This window comes from Salmo trutta, chromosome 31 (assembly GCF_901001165.1).
Source record: "Salmo trutta chromosome 31, fSalTru1.1, whole genome shotgun sequence".
Lineage (NCBI taxonomy): Eukaryota > Metazoa > Chordata > Actinopteri > Salmoniformes > Salmonidae > Salmo > Salmo trutta.
In genome coordinates, this window is record NC_042987.1 from 21,766,548 (window position 1) to 21,785,874 (window position 19,327).

The 19,327-nt window shown below is 39.3% G+C and overlaps 1 protein-coding gene across 1 annotated transcript in view; it reads left to right on the forward strand.

Moving 5' to 3' along the window:
* Nucleotides 1–19,327, forward strand: part of LOC115169189 (E3 ubiquitin-protein ligase Rnf220-like) — an 87,950-nt gene that overhangs the window by 3,957 nt on the left and 64,666 nt on the right. The window contains exon 2 of the mRNA XM_029724676.1: nt 12,297–13,117. Within this exon, the coding sequence (XP_029580536.1) occupies nt 12,469–13,117 (649 nt within the window). The 5' untranslated portion in view covers nt 12,297–12,468. The remainder of the gene's footprint in view (nt 1–12,296; nt 13,118–19,327) is intronic.

A 19,327-nucleotide genomic window follows, 5' to 3' on the forward strand; every position in this document is an offset into this window, starting at 1 on the left:
TTTCAGCAGCGATGTCAGCTGTTATTGCTTCCCATTGATCCTCTTGCAAAGTGAGAACTGAACTAAAATTAATGTCGAATCCAGAGCACGGATCAATAGCCAGAGTTATTTTAATCTGGATTTGAGCGCTGTTTGGAATTAAAAAACCGGAGAGCAAGCAGGCGGAATGAAACACTGTTAGCAAATAGGAGAGTTTCTTCTTCTCTGTGTGGTTCGAGAGCTGAACTATTGCGAAGGAAAGGAGAAAGAATCGAAGATTTACTCAAATTAGGCTACTCCTCATATTTGATCAATAGGGAATTATTAACGTCATGATATGCATTAATATCGTAACTTGATATGCTACTGATCCTCCGTTTGGTCCAGACTTACACAAACCCAGATGACATAGATAGTAAATGAACTATGGATTACTCTATCGCATCGTCTTGATGACCCTTGGTCTATTAAATCCTATCGATATATAGGCTAGGCTACTAATTCCTCGTTCTTTATCAAAAGCAGAATGGTCCCCCCCACCACGTCCCTACTAAAGTTTATATTTTGTTTTGCTAATAAACACTTGACTGAATGCTAATTTGCCATGCAGATGGTGGCATGGTATGGTAATTGAAATAAACGGTAAATAACAAGTGTTTGAACATATGGGTTTAGGATAAATGTCTCGCGCAGGCACTCACGGTTTCACTGTATGCATCTTAGATTCGTTTTTGATATGCATTCATTATTTTGAATATTTGTAGGTTAGTCAATGCCTTGTGTGGAATGTTTAATCAAAGGAAGACGGTTCCCCTTCATTCATATTACATTATTCTGACCACTTCACTTCCCCCGTCGTTTAGCTGATTCTGTTTCCTAATTAATTTTTTGACAGTGCAAATATTACTTGAAATGTTGTTTCAAATAAGGTTGTGTGGTTTTCTTTGTTGTGCGCTCGGGCTGTACAGCCATGCTGAGAACATTGTAGTGGCTAATTCGTTTCATATTGCGATATTCAATCTGAATAATCATACAATTTATCAGTTTTATTATTTCCTGTTTGTATGCCTATATTGTTTCCAGTCATCCGTTACATGGCAGTATTTGCATCACGTTGTGACTAGCCTTAAAAAAAAATTCCCTTCATTTTTTTTGTGTGATTTGGAGACTAAGTTTTGGTCAGTCTTGTGGATACAGCTATTTGCTGTTTATGTCTGTAAGGGACTTAACTTCAATATTCTATTCTCTTTATTATTGTATTTTTTTGCTTTCTGTCACGAGTGCTTTTTGAATTGAGTGTACAAATCAGTCTCCAATACTTAATAGCAACGACTGGGGGAGATGAAGTGTGCAGCCCAGGAACTAGTTACATATGTAGGAAAATGTACTTTTCATGTTTTTTCCAATGTACACATGTGTAGGATATTACTATTATGATGTTATAAAATAATGCATTTTATTGACAAATAATTGCAAATGATATTGAATAATGTTCCATTTTGATTAATGTTGCTTGTTTCCATTTAGTAGCCTATTGCTAGATATTTCCAATAGGCTTTTGCAACGGTTTGACTGAATTGTATAGCAGTGTTATTTCGTGAGAGACATTGAGAAATAGGACACTGTTCGGAGTTAGGCTGTCTAATGTGATGAGGTTTGTACAATATAGTTATCAGATATTTTCTTTCTCAGATTTCACCATTTGTCAATGATCTGGATGTAAATTTCAGAGCTTGGAAATAAGTTAATTTTCACATCCTGCCCAGAAGGCATTATCAGTGCATTTGCTTCAATCGATTGTAGACAGATATCTTTGTGTACTTATTATCTTCCTACAGTCATGGCTTGGGAGTGGAAAGGCACTTGTTCCGATATGTCTCATTGACACACACACGCACACACACACACACACACACACACACACACGCACACGCACACGCACACACACACACACACAGAATACTATATTCATGAATTATGAAAGCGTACTTACTGGTGTAAAGACTTCCGTGAAGTCTTCTAAACTTCAATTTCATCCCTATAACAGCAACCAAAACTTTCCTTCAAAATCTACCATGGCACTGCTCCTGTAATGAGAAGCTAGCCGTGTCGGCTGAATTATTGTGTGGTGTGTTATATGTTGTGCGGGCCAACAAGTTGTCATAAGAAGGCTTTGGGGCAGACCATCACTGTGCTGCTCACTGTATGTTATTGAACATCCAGTGACTGGCCAGGTAGGCCAGTGGTGTCCTCGCTCTTCAGTCCAGTCCAGGGCTCACTGTCCCCAGGCTCAGCCCAAGCCCTATGCTCCCTCCCTCCCTCCCCCTCCCTCTCTCTTTTTCTCCCTCTCTCACTTTCTTTCTCTATTTACAAAGAGGTTGCACGGCTTCAGTGAGTGAGATGGTCAGCGGTGAGAGACAGAAAGAGAGAGAGGGGTTCTCTTTGTAGTCCACGGCTGGCTTTGGCGCCCTGGGAGCCAGACACGACACCTTGCAAATAATCTGGGCTTAGCAAGGAATTAGTTGGTTCAGGTGGGTTGTGTGTGGCAGGTCAGGAAACATAAAAAAAATGATTTTGTCTGCCATGAATCAATGTGTTTCGCTGTCCTTTTAGCTCACAAAGGCTTATTTAGAAAGTAAACCCCCTTCTCCTTTTGGCAGTTAGACCTGAATGTCACTTTGGGTTGGTCACACACCAAGCCAATGGTTCAAATATACACAAAAGGAAAGAGAGTGCTTGGATTTGTGGGTGAAAGACGTCTCCTAAAGATTTTGAAAAGACTGATTAGGCCTACACCACTCTGTGTCATACACTCCAGTGGAATGTATTGGTTGTTAGTGAACTGCCATTCGAGCAGTGTGGCACAGCTTGTCCAATCCTTATTGATTTTGCAGCTGAATATGCCCAAGTGGCATTATTGTATCCTTCACTGAGCGCCGGCTCTGATATTAAATCTTACTTTCATATTTGTCAGTACTGCAGCATATTCTGTGGAGAAGCAGCAGCTGCTCTTGGTGCATTGTATTGAAACACTCCCTATATAGATTTCATATTGGCGCGTGAGCAGGTGATTTGATTCAGAAGGAACATTTGAGCTACGGCAGTGTGTACAGAGTCACAGAGGCACACATCAATGACTCTATTTCAATAGTATTGACTGTCCTTCGGACATCAGCCACAACTGGCTGTCTAGAATACTGAGTGAGCTTTCCGCTGGGACGCAAACATACCCGGCCAGCCCATCCACCACACAGACAGTTGGTTCTGCCTGTCGCAAACACACCCGGCCAGCCCATCCACCACACAGACAGTTGGCTCTGCCTGTCGCAAACACACCCGGCCAGCCCATCCACCACACAGACAGTTGGCTCTGCCTGTCGCAAACACACCCGGCCAGCCCATCCACCACACAGACAGTTGGCTCTGCCTGTCGCAAACACACCCGGCCAGCCCATCCACCACACAGACAGTTGGCTCTGCCTGTCGCAAACACACCCGGCCAGCCCATCCACCACACAGACAGTTGGCTCTGCCTGTCGCAAACACACCCGGCCAGCCCATCCACCACACAGACAGTTGGCTCTGCCTGTCGCAAACACACCCGGCCAGCCCATCCACCACACAGACAGTTGGCTCTGCCTGTCGCAAACACACCCGGCCAGCCCATCCACCACACAGACAGTTGGCTCTGCCTGTCTGTGTCACAACTGCAAATATTTGATGCCACACTCCCTGTTTCAAGCTGCTAAAATCTATCAGACTTTTACCTATATGATTATGTTTTTACCATTTTAAGTGAAGTCTCGCATAAAAAAATATCTTCGATAATGTCAAGAGGTTTTGTCCCCTTTAGACAGAGTGGTTTTTAGGTGCCTATAAAATGACATTGGGTTGTTTTGGAAGTGAAACATTGTAATTAGCTGCTCTGAGATGTGCTAACATCTTCTCCCTGTGTGCAGTACAATCACATGCAGATGAGGAGTGAAGAAACACCTCTTATGTTTCATAGTAATGTTTCATAGTAATAGTAATGTTTCATAGTAATGTTTCATAGTAATAGTAATGTTTCATAGTAATAGTAATGTTTCATAGTAATAGTAATGTTTCATAGTAATAGTAATGTTTCATAGTAATGTTTCATAGTAATAGTAATGTTTCATAGTAATAGTAATGTTTCATAGTAATGTGTCATAGTAATAGTAATGTTTCATAGTAATAGTAATGTTTAATAGTAATGTTTCATAGTAATAGTAATGTTTCATAGTAATAGTAATGTTTCATAGTAATAGTAATGTTTCATAGTAATAGTAATGTTTCATAGTAATGTTTCATAGTGATAGTAATGTTTCATAGTAATAGTAATGTTTCATAGTAATAGTAATGTTTCATAGTAATGTGTCATAGTAATAGTAATGTTTCATAGTAATAGTAATGTTTCATAGTAATGTTTCATAGTAATAGTAATGTTTCATAGTAATGGTAATGTTTCATAGTAATAGTAATGTTTCATAGTAATGTTTCATAGTAATAGTAATGTTTCATAGTAATAGTAATGTTTCATAGTAATAGTATTGTTTCATAGTAATGTTTCCTAGTAATGTTTCATAGTAATAGTAATGTTTCATAGTAATGTTTCATAGTAATAGTAATGTTTCATAGTAATAGTAATGTTTCATAGTAATATTTCATAGTAATAGTAATGTTTCATAGTAATGTTTCATAGTAATAGTGATGTTTCATAGTAATAGTAATGTTTCATAGTAATGTTTCATAGTAATAGTAATGTTTCATAGTAATAGTAATGTTTCATAGTAATGTTTCATAGTAATAGTAATGTTTCATAGTAATAGTAATGTTTCATAGTAATAGTAATGTTTCATAGTAATGTTTCCTAGTAATGTTTCATAGTAATAGTAATGTTTCATAGTAATAGTAATGTTTCATAGTAATGTTTCCTAGTAAAGTTTCATAGTAATAGTAATGTTTCATAGTAATAGTAATGTTTCATAGTAATAGTAATGTTTCATAGTAATGTTTCACAGTAATAGTAATGTTTCATAGTAATAGTAATGTTTCATAGTAATAGTAATGTTTCATAGTAATGTTTCCTAGTAATGTTTCATAGTAATAGTAATGTTTCATAGTAATGTTTCATAGTAATGTTTCATAGTAATAATAATGTTTCATAGTAATAGTAATGTTTCATAGTAATGTTTCATAGTAATAGTAATGTTTCATAGTAATGTTTCATAGTAATAGTGATGTTTCATAGTAATAGTAATGTTTCATAGAAATAGTAATGTTTCATAGTAATGTTTCATAGTAATAGTAATGTTTCATAGTAATAGTAATATTTCATAGTAATGTTTCATAGTAATAGTAATCTTTCATAGTAATAGTAATGTTTCATAGTAATGTTTCATAGTAATAGTAATGTTTCATAGTAATAGTAATGTTTCATAGTAATAGTAATGTTTCATAGTAATGTTTCATAGTAATGTTTCATAGTAATAGTAATGTTTCATAGTAATAGTAATGTTTCATAGTAATGTTTCATAGTAATAGTAATGTTTCATTGTAATAGTAATGTTTCATAGTAATGTTTCATAGTAATAGTAATGTTTCATAGTAATAGTAATGTTTCATAGTAATGTTTCATAGTAATAGTAATGTTTCATAGTAATGTTTCGTAGTAATAGTAATGTTTCATAGTAATAGTAATGTTTCATAGTAATGTTTCATAGTAATATTAATGTTTCATAGTAATAGTAATGTTTCATAGTAATGTTTCATAGTGATAGTAATGTTTCATAGTAATAGTAATGTTTCATAGTAATGTTTCATAGTAATAGTAATGTTTCATAGTAATGTTTCACAGTAATAGTAATGTTTCATAGTAATGTTTCATGGTAATAGTAATGTTTCATAGTAATAGCAATGTTTCATAGTAATAGTAATGTTTCATAGTAATGTTTCATAGTAATAGTAATGTTTCATAGTACATTTTCATAGTAATAGTAATGTTTCATAGTAATGTTTCATAGTAATAGTAATGTTTCATAGTAATGTTTCATAGTAATAATGATATTTCATAGTAATCGTAATGTTTCATAGTAATAGTCATGTTTCATAGTAATGTTTCATAGTAATAGTAATGTTTCATAGTAATGTTTCATAGTAATAGTGATGTTTCATAGTAATAGTAATGTTTCATAGTAATAGTAATGTTTCCTAGTAATAGTAATGTTTCATAGTAATGTTTCATAGTAATAGTAATGTTTCATCATAATGTTTCATAGTAATAGTAATGTTTCATAGTAATAGTAATATTTCATAGTAATAGTAATGTTTCATAGTAATGTTTCATAGTAATATTAATGTTTCATAGTAATAGTAATGTTTCATAGTAATAGTAATGTTTCATAGTAATAGTAATGTTTCATAGTAATGTTTCATAGTAATGTTTCATAGTAATAGTAATGTTTCATAGTAATAGTAATGTTTCATAGTGATGTTTCATAGTAATAGCAATGTTTCATAGTAATAGTAATGTTTCATAGTAATGTTTCATAGTAATGTTTCATAGTACATTTTCATAGTAATAGTAATGTTTCATAGTAATAGTAATGTTTCATAGTACATTTTCATAGTAATAGTGATGTTTCATAGTAAATTTTCATAGTAATAGTGATGTTTCATAGTACATTTTCATAGTAATAGTAATGTTTCATAGTACATTTTCATAGTAATAGTGATGTTTCATAGTAATAGTAATGTTTCATAGTAATGTTTCATAGTAATAGTAATGTTTCATAGTAATGTTTCACAGTAATAGTAATGTTTCATAGTAATGTTTCATGGTAATAGTAATGTTTCATAGTAATAGCAATGTTTCATAGTAATAGTAATGTTTCATAGTAATGTTTCATAGTAATAGTAATGTTTCATAGTACATTTTCATAGTAATAGTAATGTTTCATAGTAATGTTTCATAGTCATAGTAATGTTTCATAGTAATGTTTCATAGTAATAATGATATTTCATAGTAATCGTAATGTTTCATAGTAATAGTCATGTTTCATAGTAATGTTTCATAGTAATAGTAATGTTTCATAGTAATGTTTCATAGTAATAGTGATGTTTCATAGTAATAGTAATGTTTCATAGTAATAGTAATGTTTCCTAGTAATAGTAATGTTTCATAGTAATGTTTCATAGTAATAGTAATGTTTCATCGTAATGTTTCATAGTAATAGTAATGTTTCATAGTAATAGTAATATTTCATAGTAATAGTAATGTTTCATAGTAATGTTTCATAGTAATATTAATGTTTCATAGTAATAGTAATGTTTCATAGTAATAGTAATGTTTCATAGTAATGTTTCATAGTAATGTTTCATAGTAATAGTAATGTTTCATAGTAATAGTAATGTTTCATAGTGATGTTTCATAGTAATAGCAATGTTTCATAGTAATAGTAATGTTTCATAGTAATGTTTCATAGTAATGTTTCATAGTACATTTTCATAGTAATAGTAATGTTTCATAGTAATAGTAATGTTTCATAGTACATTTTCATAGTAATAGTGATGTTTCATAGTAAATTTTCATAGTAATAGTGATGTTTCATAGTACATTTTCATAGTAATAGTAATGTTTCATAGTACATTTTCATAGTAATAGTGATGTTTCATAGTACATTTTCATAGTAATAGTGATGTTTCATAGTAATAGTAATGTTTCATAGTAATAGTAATGTTTCATAGTAATAGTACTGTTTAATAGTAATGCTTCATAGTAATGTTTCATAGTAATAGTAATGCTTCATAGTAATGTTTCATAGTAATAGTGATGTTTCATAGTGATGTTTCATAGTAATAGTAATGTTTCATAGTAATAGTGATGTTTCATAGTAATGTTTCATAGTAATAGTGATGTTTCATAGTAATAGTAATGTTTCATAGTCATAGTAATGTTTCATAGTAATAGTGATGTTTCATAGTAATAGTAATTTCATAGTAATAGTAATGTTTCATAGTGATGTTTCATAGTAATGTTTCATAGTAATAGTAATGTTTCATAGTAATGTTTCATAGTCATAGTAATGTTTCATAGTAATAGTGATGTTTCATAGTAATAGTAATGTTTCATAGTGATGTTTCATAGTAATAGTGATGTTTCATAGTACATTTTTATAGTAATAGTAATGTTTCATAGTAATAGTAATGTTTCATAGTAATAGTAATGTTTCATAGTAATGTTTCATAGTAATAGTAATGTTTCATAGTAATAGTAATATTTCATAGTAATAGTAATGTTTCATAGTAATGTTTCATAGTAATAGTGATGTTTCATAGTAATAGTAATGTTTCATAGTGATAGTAATGTTTCATAGTAATAGTAATGTTTCATAGTGATGTTTCAAAGTAATAGTAATGTTTCAAAGTGATGTTTCATAGTAATAGTAATGTTTCAATGTAATGTTTCATAGTAATAGCAATGTTTCATAGTAATGTTTCATAGTAATAGTAATGTTTCAAAGTAATAGTAATGTTTCATAGTAATGTTTCATAGTAATAGTGATGTTTCATAGTAATGTTTCATAGTAATGGTGATGTTTCATAGTAATAGTAATGTTTCATAGTAATGTTTCATAGTAATAGTAATGTTTCATAGTAATGTGTCATAGTAATAGTGATATTTCATAGTAATAGTAATGTTTCATAGTGATGTTTCAAAGTAATAGTAATGTTTCAAAGTGATGTTTCATAGTAATAGTAATGTTTCAATGTAATGTTTCATAGTAATAGCAATGTTTCATAGTAATGTTTCATAGTAATAGTAATGTTTCAAAGTAATAGTAATGTTTCATAGTAATGTTTCATAGTAATAGTGATGTTTCATAGTAATGTTTCATAGTAATGGTGATGTTTCATAGTAATAGTAATGTTTCATAGTAATGTTTCATAGTAATAGTAATGTTTCATAGTAATGTGTCATAGTAATAGTGATATTTCATAGTAATAGTAATGTTTCATAGTAATAGTAATGTTTCATAGTAATAGTAATGTTTCATAGTAATGTTTCATAGTAATAGTGATTATTATTATTATTATTATTATTATTATTATTATTATTACTATTATTATTCAAAGAGTTGCCAGATTTGGTAGAGCAGTTTTACTGTACATGTAAATGTGTCTTGTTCAAATATTATCTACAATCTATTTTAATTTCACGTTTTGAGAAATTATCTTTTTTGGAACTTGTTGTGGATTTTGGAAGTTATCTATGGTGTTACAGTGGTGTTTCTTTAGTTGATGAAATAATGGGCAGAAATTGGGTTTGTGCTGTGCATTTCAATTTTCTTGAATTGTAGGAAGTAGGCTGATGCATTTTAATTGAATAGCTGATTAAGATGGTGTTTTTTTAAACAAGAGGGTCTGTAGGTACACTTCCCTTTTCAGAAGTTCGGAGATAATTAGAGATCTACTTGTTCAAATCATCTACCGAATTACCACAACATCAACTTGCAAATTGTCTAAATATGCCCTCCCCATAGATAATATGCCTATGCGCACAAGTGTGTGTGTGTGTCTATGTGTGTGTGTGTGTGTCTATGTGTGTGTGTCTATGTGTGTGTGTATATGTGTGTGTCCTCCAGAAGGGGTTGAATGACACCGTCTGTCCTGTAATAAAATGTAAGAGTGGCACTTTCACTGTTGTCAACAATCTCTAAATATACTGACAGACAAGGAAAGCACAGGAGCTGTGGTCTGAATGACGCTCTCTAAGGAAACTTTAGCTGTTTGGGGCTCCAATACTTGGTCATCAGTCAGAGTTGACAGTGTATGTTTATATCTAAATTGGATTTATGTGCGTTTCTCTCCTAAAACAACCAGATGGAAAATAGGTTTGACATCCCAACTATTTACCTTTACAGAGACCTATAGCTTATTTTACATCAGTGCCTTTCTGATAGGAATTATATTACCCTTCATTGTTGTTGACGTTGCAATTTTGTCAAGATATCATGACATTGTCACTTAAAATACAATAATGTGTTGTATTTAATATTTCACTGACAGCTGCATCAGTCTACCGAGAGTAATCAAGTTATGACAATATGAAAATATTCTATCGATAATAAAATGCAGATAAACCCTGTCAGTAAATATTTATGAGCTAGTGTCAGTAGATTCTAACTGACATCTACGTATTATAGGTTATTCCAATGATTGTTTAACATTAGTGATAAGGATAAATGGGCTTACATTTTTTACATTTAGCAGACGCTCTTATCCAGAGCAACTTACAGTAGTGAATGCATACATTGCATACATTTTTCATACATTTTTTCCCCCAAACTGGTCCTCCTTGGGAATCGAACTCACAACCCTGGTGTTGCAAACACCATGCTCTACCAACTGAGCCACACAAGCCACACAGGTCTTCACTTGAGATCACACTGATTTTCAACTTTGGCTGAACTTGTATTATTCCGTCTTGTCATTTAAAAGGATGTAGTATATTATAAGACAAGCATGCAGTAATGAGATAGAAAACAGTTTAAGGCCTCCCTTCGGTGTCAGTTTCCACAACTCTGCGTGGTGTGGAGCGGAGGAGTGTGTGTGTGTGTGTCAGTGTGTGTCAGGCTCCAGCCCACGGGGCTGACTCAAGCACCCTGGGAGCACAAGATTTGTTCCTGTAGATCCCACACCAGGTGACTTCGGCTCTGCTCCTCGTCTGCTGGAGAACAGAGAAATGATTAGCGCATCGGTACAACACTCAGCCTACTTATGCTTTCGGCATAAGGGGATATCCTGTGTCCTTTTATTGAATTGTCAGTTTCACACTGAGTCCACAGGCCTGCACGCTGATGGTAACGATAATACAATTGAAGTATCCAGGTACTTATCACTGTGTTACCTGGCTGTCAACACCTACATGGAGTCATTGTTTAGAGGTTATCCCAGAGAAGAGATCTGATACGCAGGGAAGACTATGATGAAAGGGGGCATGGATAGGGCCTTTTGTTACAGATAGGGTATTGTTATTGGTACCATTTCAAGGTGCTTTTTCCTGGATAGATTAGGGGGAAAGACAGAGTGTAATGTGATGCTTGGGCGTCTGGCCAGACCGGAGCGCTGTAGTGTACTATAGTATAGTATAACCCATTTTCAACAGACATTCCCCTGACATCTACTGTATGGCTACGTCCCAAATGGCACCCTGTTCCCTATATAGTGCACTACTTTTGTCCAGAGCCCCATAGGGGCACCGTGTAGGGAATAGGGCGCCGTTTGGGACGTAGCCTGTGTGGTAATGTAAATGTAATGTAAATAGATTCTTTCTGAGAGAGGCTGTGTGTGCAGTGTGTCAAAGCTCAGATCAGGTTTTAAATTGATTTGAATGAGTGTTCAGGACAGCTGATGTATATAAAATATTTCTCAGCTAATTCCCGTGGAGAGTCTTTGATGTGGGGAGATATTCCGTGTGGCTTTGAAGAGCTATGTACATGATGCTGTAGGTTTGACCTTATCCACATGAATTGGCTCAACATTTGAGAGGATTTAGATAAATCAATGGTGAATGTATGATAGCATATCTAACGTCAACATTTTTTGTGTATGATATCAATGTAAAGGAATATTATTTTAAAATGTAGATTTATGAAGTACAGATGCGTAAAATACTGAATTTGTAACTTCAGTTTTATGTTTGATTTTTATAGATGGGCACTTCTTTTGAGCTCTTAAAATGTACACGTTATACCCATACTTAGGTCCACCTTCTAATTACACTTTGGGATAAAAAATCTTCGAAACTGTTTTTTTTTGCCATTGTTTCATTAAATCACCTCACACACTTTGTCCAATCTGACCATCTAATCCTCCTGAGAGTCTCAGTCTGTTTCACTGCTCCAGAGGTCAAGAGGTTAAGTGCAGCTAATTTATTCATTCAGTCAAATTTCCTGGCTGTGCAGATGGCAGCCTGATATGATATCACTATCACAATCCCATTGGAGTAGACAGCCTAGGGACCAGGGACGAGTGTTCACATGAGCAGGCCCGGCCTTATCAGATTGACGAGCGCTACCCTTATCTGTGACAGACGGTTCTGGTCCAGCTGCAGGCAGCGGAGGGAGAGATGGAGAGATGGAGAGATAATCCGCTTAAATAGATGTGATCCAACCCCAGATCTCTCTCTGAGGGAAAGTTTGTGACTTCTTCAAAGAGGCTCTGTCATGTTATTTTTTAATAGTTTTATGGCTGATGCTGAATGAAAACGTCACTTCTTGTGTGTCCTGTTACAGACGGTGACCTGAGGAGGATGAACCCGCAGTGAGACTGGACCCTTCCGTGAGGACCCACCTTCCCCTGACCTGCGTGTCCAGAGCCGCCTCCCGCAGCCCGGACACCCCACCCCACTCCTTCTTCTCTCAGCCCCTCCTCTGGGCTCAGGAACCCCCGTCCCCAGGTACCAGGATGGACCTGCACCGGGCCGCTTTCAAGATGGAGTCGTCCTCTTACCTTCCCAACCCTCTGGCATCCCCAGCCCTCATGGTGCTGGCTTCCACCGCCGAGGCCAGCCGCGACGCCTCCATCCCCTGCCAGCAGCCCCGCCCCTTCGGCGTGCCCGTCTCCATGGGCGAGAAGGACATGCACCTGCCCTTCAACAACGGCTCCTACACCTTTGCCTCCATGTACCACCGTCAGGGAGCCGTTCCCGGGGGCTTCCCCAACCGGGACTTCCCCTCCTCCCTGCTGCACCTGCATCACCAGTTCGCCCCCCCAAACCTGGACTGCTCCCCCATCAGCATGCTGAACCACAGCGGGGTGGGGGCCTTCCGACCCTTCGCCTCCCCTCCAGACGACCGTGACGGGGCAGGGGGCTACCAGTCAGCCTTCACCCCAGCCAAGCGCCTCAAAGGCTGCCTGGATGCAGACGCCTCTCCCCACCTGCGATACACGGACGCTGAGGGTAAAGAGTATGACTTTGGGGGGGGACAGATCCCCTCCAGCTCCCCAAGCGCCCTTAAGGCAGTGGAGGATGCTGGGAAAAAGATTTTTGCAGTGTCAGGCCTGTTGTCCGACCGCGAGACGTCATCGAGCCCTGAGGACCGCATCGAACGCTGTGAGTACATTTACCTTTATATTATGAACCATAAAACACATGTAATGGTAACCGCTAATTCTACTATTAAATCATGCCTCACAAACAATACGCTTTTGATATTACAAGAAAAAATGTACCTAAAAACAACACATACTGTATGCTGTGTTGCTATAGAGACAGCAGCATCCATACTTTGCTATCTATGAAGTGTATTAAAGTACAGAGGGATGTTCAGGAAGTGAGCCCCACACACAGATGTACTCCACAGATCTGATTCATAAATTACATGGACATTTTTCTTGGGTAAGTGCAAGTGAAAGAATTTGGGAAAATATCAAATGATGCCAGGGCATGCTCAGAAGAATACGTATGCTGCTGAGAGGGAGTCCAGTAATATAACTGGCAGTAATCCACCCTGTGAACCTTAACTCCAAATACAGTAGCAGCCTGTGAAAACCAAAGACATTTCCATAGGCCCACTCAGCCTTAAACTCACTCACACACTGTCCTCCCCTCTCGCAGTGGTCTGTGGCGAACGCATACACACACGCTCATGTGTGAGCTCACGCGATCACACAAACACTCACACACACACACAATTCCCTCCCCGATTATGTTCTCTGTCACCCCTACAGTGCACAACACTGATTTTCTGCTCCCTTCGTCTTGCCTTCCCCCCCCATGTCCTTTCCTGTCCCTGTCTCACTCCAACTCCCGCAAGCTCTGGGACATTAGCATTCTCCAATGAGCAGAGGCCATTTGGCTCACTGTTTTAATCTGATTACTTGGGAAGTGACTCGCTACAAGATGGGGCACAGTCCTGTCATCAGCATTCATCATACCACTGCACTCACCCAGCCAGTGTGGCAAATGAACAGGGGATTACCCAGCTTTCCAAACTTTGGCAGGAGACATGTCTCTAACAGAAGGGGGGATCACCCCCCACCCTCTCTCTCTGCACAAGCACTAACAACTCCTACACACGTCAACAGGATCCATCTGATCTTGTGACAGATTGGTGGGAGAGAGAGAGCGAGCGAGAGAGAGGGAAAGTGGGAGTCGGTCTCTCAGGAGAAAGAGACCGAGCCCTCATTATGGTGGCGGGTAATTGCACACTGAGAGTCGCTGTGCTTTCTCGCTATCTTTCTCACTCTTCCTCTCCCTTTTCCTCTCTCTGTCTCTCTCATTGGGAGGGCTAGAGCGCGACAGACGCACTGTGCATAAGGAGAGATCGAACCACCCTTGATCGAACACATGAGAGACAAGAGCGGCGAACTGAGACTGATCCGATAAAAACACCACCGGAGGAGCAGGGAGGGGGAATGACACCCAGCAAGAAGAAAGAGAGGGAGAGAGGAGGGAAGAAGAGAGAGAGAGAGAGAGAGAGAGAGAGAGAGAGAGAGAGAGAGAGAGAGGGGATGGAAAGTGAGAGAGAGAGAGAGAGAGAGAGAGAGAGAGAGAGAGAGAGATGAAAGAAATAGCATTTCTCATAAAGGATTACTTGTTTAAAGTGGCGTTGGTGTTTTTGAGGTCCTATAAACGTCAGCCCAGATAATGCTGCCTGTGTTTCTGCTGGTCACGTTTATGTAGAACCAGAGAGATGCATGTAGATTTCTAGCACAGATAGAAGTGAAATAGATGGAATTACATGTCCTTCGTGTTGGGCATTGGGAAATTGCAAATTCAGCCACAAGAAGTCTCATGGAGAAAGGCTTATGGTTCTTACCAATACCATCCAGATATACTGCTATTGTGTGTTAAGCTGATATTGGTGTCATTTGATTAGAATACGGTCTGGTTCATCCTCACTGATATAGAGGAGATTAGGGTGGAAGGGGACCAGGGGACTAGGGGGGTTGGCATCCCCAGTGTAGAGCAAGGCGGCATGGGCGTAGGGTATGGCGAGGACTGGGAGGGAGGAAATTATTTTGAGAGCTGGAAGCTGTTTTCTGTTTTGGAGCCTTGTCTAATTCGATTAAACCTGCACCCACCAAGGGCTCTAATGCAATTGAATTTCCAGCACTTTTATATAAGAGACTTAAATTGGGTTCTCTTGACTGTATACCTAGCTGCTTGCTGTCACTCCTGGAGCAGTGTCCCCTCAGTGTTAAACCCGCCAAATCTTCCCAGTACAGTCACTGGCACGTTTTTAAAACACTATGCTGTAAATCATTAAAACTCCGCATAAAGATCCCAACATGGCATTATAATATACACATATCACATTATAATATACGCATATCACATTATAATATACACATATCACATTATAATATATGCATGTCACATTATAATATACGCATATCGCATTATAATATACGCATATCACAGTATAATATACGCATATCACATTATAATATACGCACATCACAGTATAATATACGCATATCACAGTATAATATACGCATATCACATTATAATATACGCACATCACAGTATAATATACGCATATCACATTATAAGCTATTACATGTCAGTGTATTCATATTACAGATTTATCCCTCTGAAATCAGTAATAAAAGGGTCTTTCCTTGTATACTGTATAGTTTTAAAGGCACCAGGAGTCATTTGCCTGTTTAAAATTCACTTGAATATTTATAATGAAAGAATCACATGCAGAAGCTCAGTGAAGACAGAAGAACACTTGTTTATTTGTGAGAGTGATTTTAAATGTGTGTATCTCTGTGTGTTTTGTGTGTGTGTTGCTAATTGTCATGGATGTGTGTGTGTGTGTGTGTACATCTCCCTGTGTGAGTGCGTGACAGCTGGAGCTTGTTTGTTTGTTTTCCCCCACCACACATTTGCACCACAGATCTGAACATTGAACCTGACCCTGAGCAGCTAACCCACTTCCACATTTCCATTCCACAAAGCGCCCCAACAAGCCTGGCTTAGGGAGAAGAGATGGAAAGAGAGTGAAGAGACAGAGAGAGAGGGAAGGAAGGAAGTACTTTGTGTGTGTGTGCGCATCTGTGTGTGTGTGTGTGTGTGCGTGTGCGTGTGCGTGTGCGTGTGTGTGTGTGTGTGTGCGCGTGTGTGTGTGTGAGAGAAAGAGAAAAGGGAGAGGAGAAGGTAGAGGGGGAAAAGTGAGATAAAAGGAGAGATAAAAGAAATGACAAAAAGGAGGATGAGCAATTAGCGTGGTTTAGAGCTGAAATGCAGACCCCAGCCGCTTTCCTGAGCAGCTGAAATAAAGAGAAGAATCCTTAAGACAACAGAGTGTAGTCACGCAGGCTTCCTTCCTGACGTGACCGAGCTGTGAGCCGTACAGGCCTGTCTCCATAAATCCCCACTGATTTACGGGGTACTGGGTGCCTGGCAGGGCCGCACTTAACCCCCACCACCCTGGTCGCTCAGGACTGGAGATAGCCGCTGACCAACCCACCGCCCAGTCAATCAGAGGACAGGCCAGTCAGGCTAGGCAAGACATCCCATCTAATGTCTGTTTGTCTGGGAGAATCAGGATTCAGAATCAGGATTCAATCTCTCCCACATTTAATTCAAGATCCCCAATCACATAAGAGTTTGGAGTTTAGGTTAAATTATTTTGTGATCATAATGAGAATGCAGTTCTATATCCATAACCGTTTCTGTGCCTTTCTGGTTGAAAGGCTGATCATTCAGTGGCGCCTTTAATGATTTGCTGGCCCTTACCTTTCCCTCTCCCTCTCTGTCATGATGATCGGTGCAGAGTTCCTGCCTTGTAGATCTGTCACCCAATGTGCAGTTATTCCAACGTTCTTCACATCCAGTGTTCTAAAGAGCAACGCACGCTGACAGCTGTTAAAACACACAGTGAGTCAGATGGGGATTTTTTTTCTTCTTTCAAAGAGCAGATGTCATCAGTGTGGTTGTTATTCCCAGGGAAATGGTACAAACTTTGGGAAACGGTTGTAGGAAAAGGAGACAATCACAGAAAGAGAGGGTCTTCAAGGAGGAATGATGCTAGTGATAAATAAAATGCATTAGATGCCTTTATGAATAGAAATACCTTTATATTTGAATTACTGTAATGTTATGCTCGTGAATGTTTTGTTTAGTCACAACAACCCCTATTCATTTCTTTCTGGCAGGTGAAGAGTTAAATAGCCAAGGAGACAAACATTATCATCCCCACAAAAATCTGCTCCCTCCACACTCCCTCTCTCCCTCTCTCCCCGCCTCTTGCTCTGCTGTCATCCCCTCTCCCTCCCTCCCATCTCCCTGTCACGGTCTAGTGGCGAGGTTAAGTTAAGTAAGAGTGTTCTAATAATTAGGCTGCGGCCCGGGTGCTCGTCTGTGCTTACCCAGATGTTAAAAGGCTTGTCCTCTCATTTTGCCTCTCTGTCAGTCCCCGTGCCCATCCCCCCTCTCACCCCCTGCCTCCCCTCCAGGCTTCCGCCCACCTCCCGGGTACTGTGGCCCTCTGGCCTCCATGCCTTTGTTTACCCCACTGTCTGTGGCCCTCATTCTCCCCATGGCCCCCGGGGGCCAGGAATCCTCCTGCACTTCCACTGGCCCTGCTGTCAAATCTCAAAACGTACTGGCCATCATGAAAACAGGCTTCTTGTTTTTGTAAGACTACCTCTGCACTCTCAAAAAACAACTTGAAAATTCCACAGATAATAGTCTCTCCCTCGCTCTCTCTCCCTCTCTTTCTCTCCCTTTACCCCCCCCCCCACTCCCTCTCTATCTCTATCTCTCTCTCAGCGGTAGACATTGGGTGGTTGTTGGCAGTAGACAGCAGGTGTCTACCCATCACAACGCTGTGTTAAATAGAAGAGCAGTGGGCTGTGCCATTGCTGCGGCGCGATGCAGATCAAGGATTAGCGCTTTCTGCCTGGGCTTTGTTGGCTCGGCCACTTGAATTGGACACAGATTGGTGGCAAGCCTCGATTACTGAAACGAGCTGCTGGATCCACTGTTAGGGAAATGAACGGGGGGGAAATTAGATGAGTGGCGACATCCTCCTCCAAGGAACAGCTGGGCTCTCTGGACTAGTAAACAGCTACTCACATGAATCCGCTCTCAGCTAAAGGACGGGCTGTTAGAACACATTGAACACAAGCCTGCAACTTTTGATCTGCTTTCTCAGAGAGAGAGAGAGAGAGAGAGCTTGTTTCAGCTTCAGGCATTATGACAACATAAGTATCAATAGGAGAATGTAAAAACGAGCAGAGGCTTTATGTAGCCGGTCATATTGTGGTGGTTGTTTCCCCTGACAGTGGGCTGTGTTATTTTTGCTGCGTGTTTGTGTGTGTGTGTGTGTGTGTGTGTGTGTGTGTGTGTGCGTGCACGCCCATGTTATTTCTGCTGTGTCTGTGTGTGCAGCAGCACTATGGGGGGCCCAGTCTCCGTCCGTCTCCCAGGCCCCGGGTCAGCCACATTCCCATGGTCCGGATTTCAGCCCTGTGCTGATGTCACTCAGCCTCTATAAAACCCCAGTGAAACCAGCCCGCTGAGTCCAGTAGAACCTCTACAGCTGGCATGCAGTTCCGTTCCTCTGTTACCCAGGGGTCAGGCTTCCGGTCGGGGCACCGTGAAGGCAGAACACCCTGGAGGTCCACTCCTCCATTTTTATTATACAGGTTTTCATTTGTAGTCTTAGGAAAAGGCGAATTGTCACTGACTGACTCACAGTGCCCAGAGCTGAAGGGTTTATTTCTCTAGAGAGCTGCCTTTCACAGCCTTCGGCCTGCCCAGGCTTATGCTGGTGTGTTGAAAGGTCTGTTCCCCCAGAGCACCCTTAAAGAGGCAGTGGCTGAAGCCGTGCTCCTGAAGCCGTGCTCCTGAAGCCGTCCTCCTGAAGCCGTCCTCCTGAAGCCTGAAGCCGTGCTCCTGAAGCCGTGCTCCTGAAGCCGTCCTCCTGAAGCCGTCCTCCTGAAGCCTGAAGCCGTGCTCCTGCTAACAGGTCCCCCACCCAGAGCAAAACAAGACAGACCCCCACGACAGCCGGCGTGTAGTCTTCTCTTTTATTCCCCCTTTCATCTTTCCTTTTCCTATGCTCCTCTCCCTTTCTCTTTCTACTCCCTCTTTTCCCCTCTTTCTCCTCCCTCCCTCTCTCCTCGCTAGGTCTGCCCCCCCCCCCCTCTCGTCTCTGTAATCTAATCTTCTCACAGTTTGTGGATGCAGTCTTCTGTGACAGGCTTGTTTCCAAAAAGCCCACTTGGCAAAACGACACATATACGTTACGCCCTTAATTTTGAATAATTCATCGGCAAGTGATTGCTGCCTCTGAAGCGCTGCGGT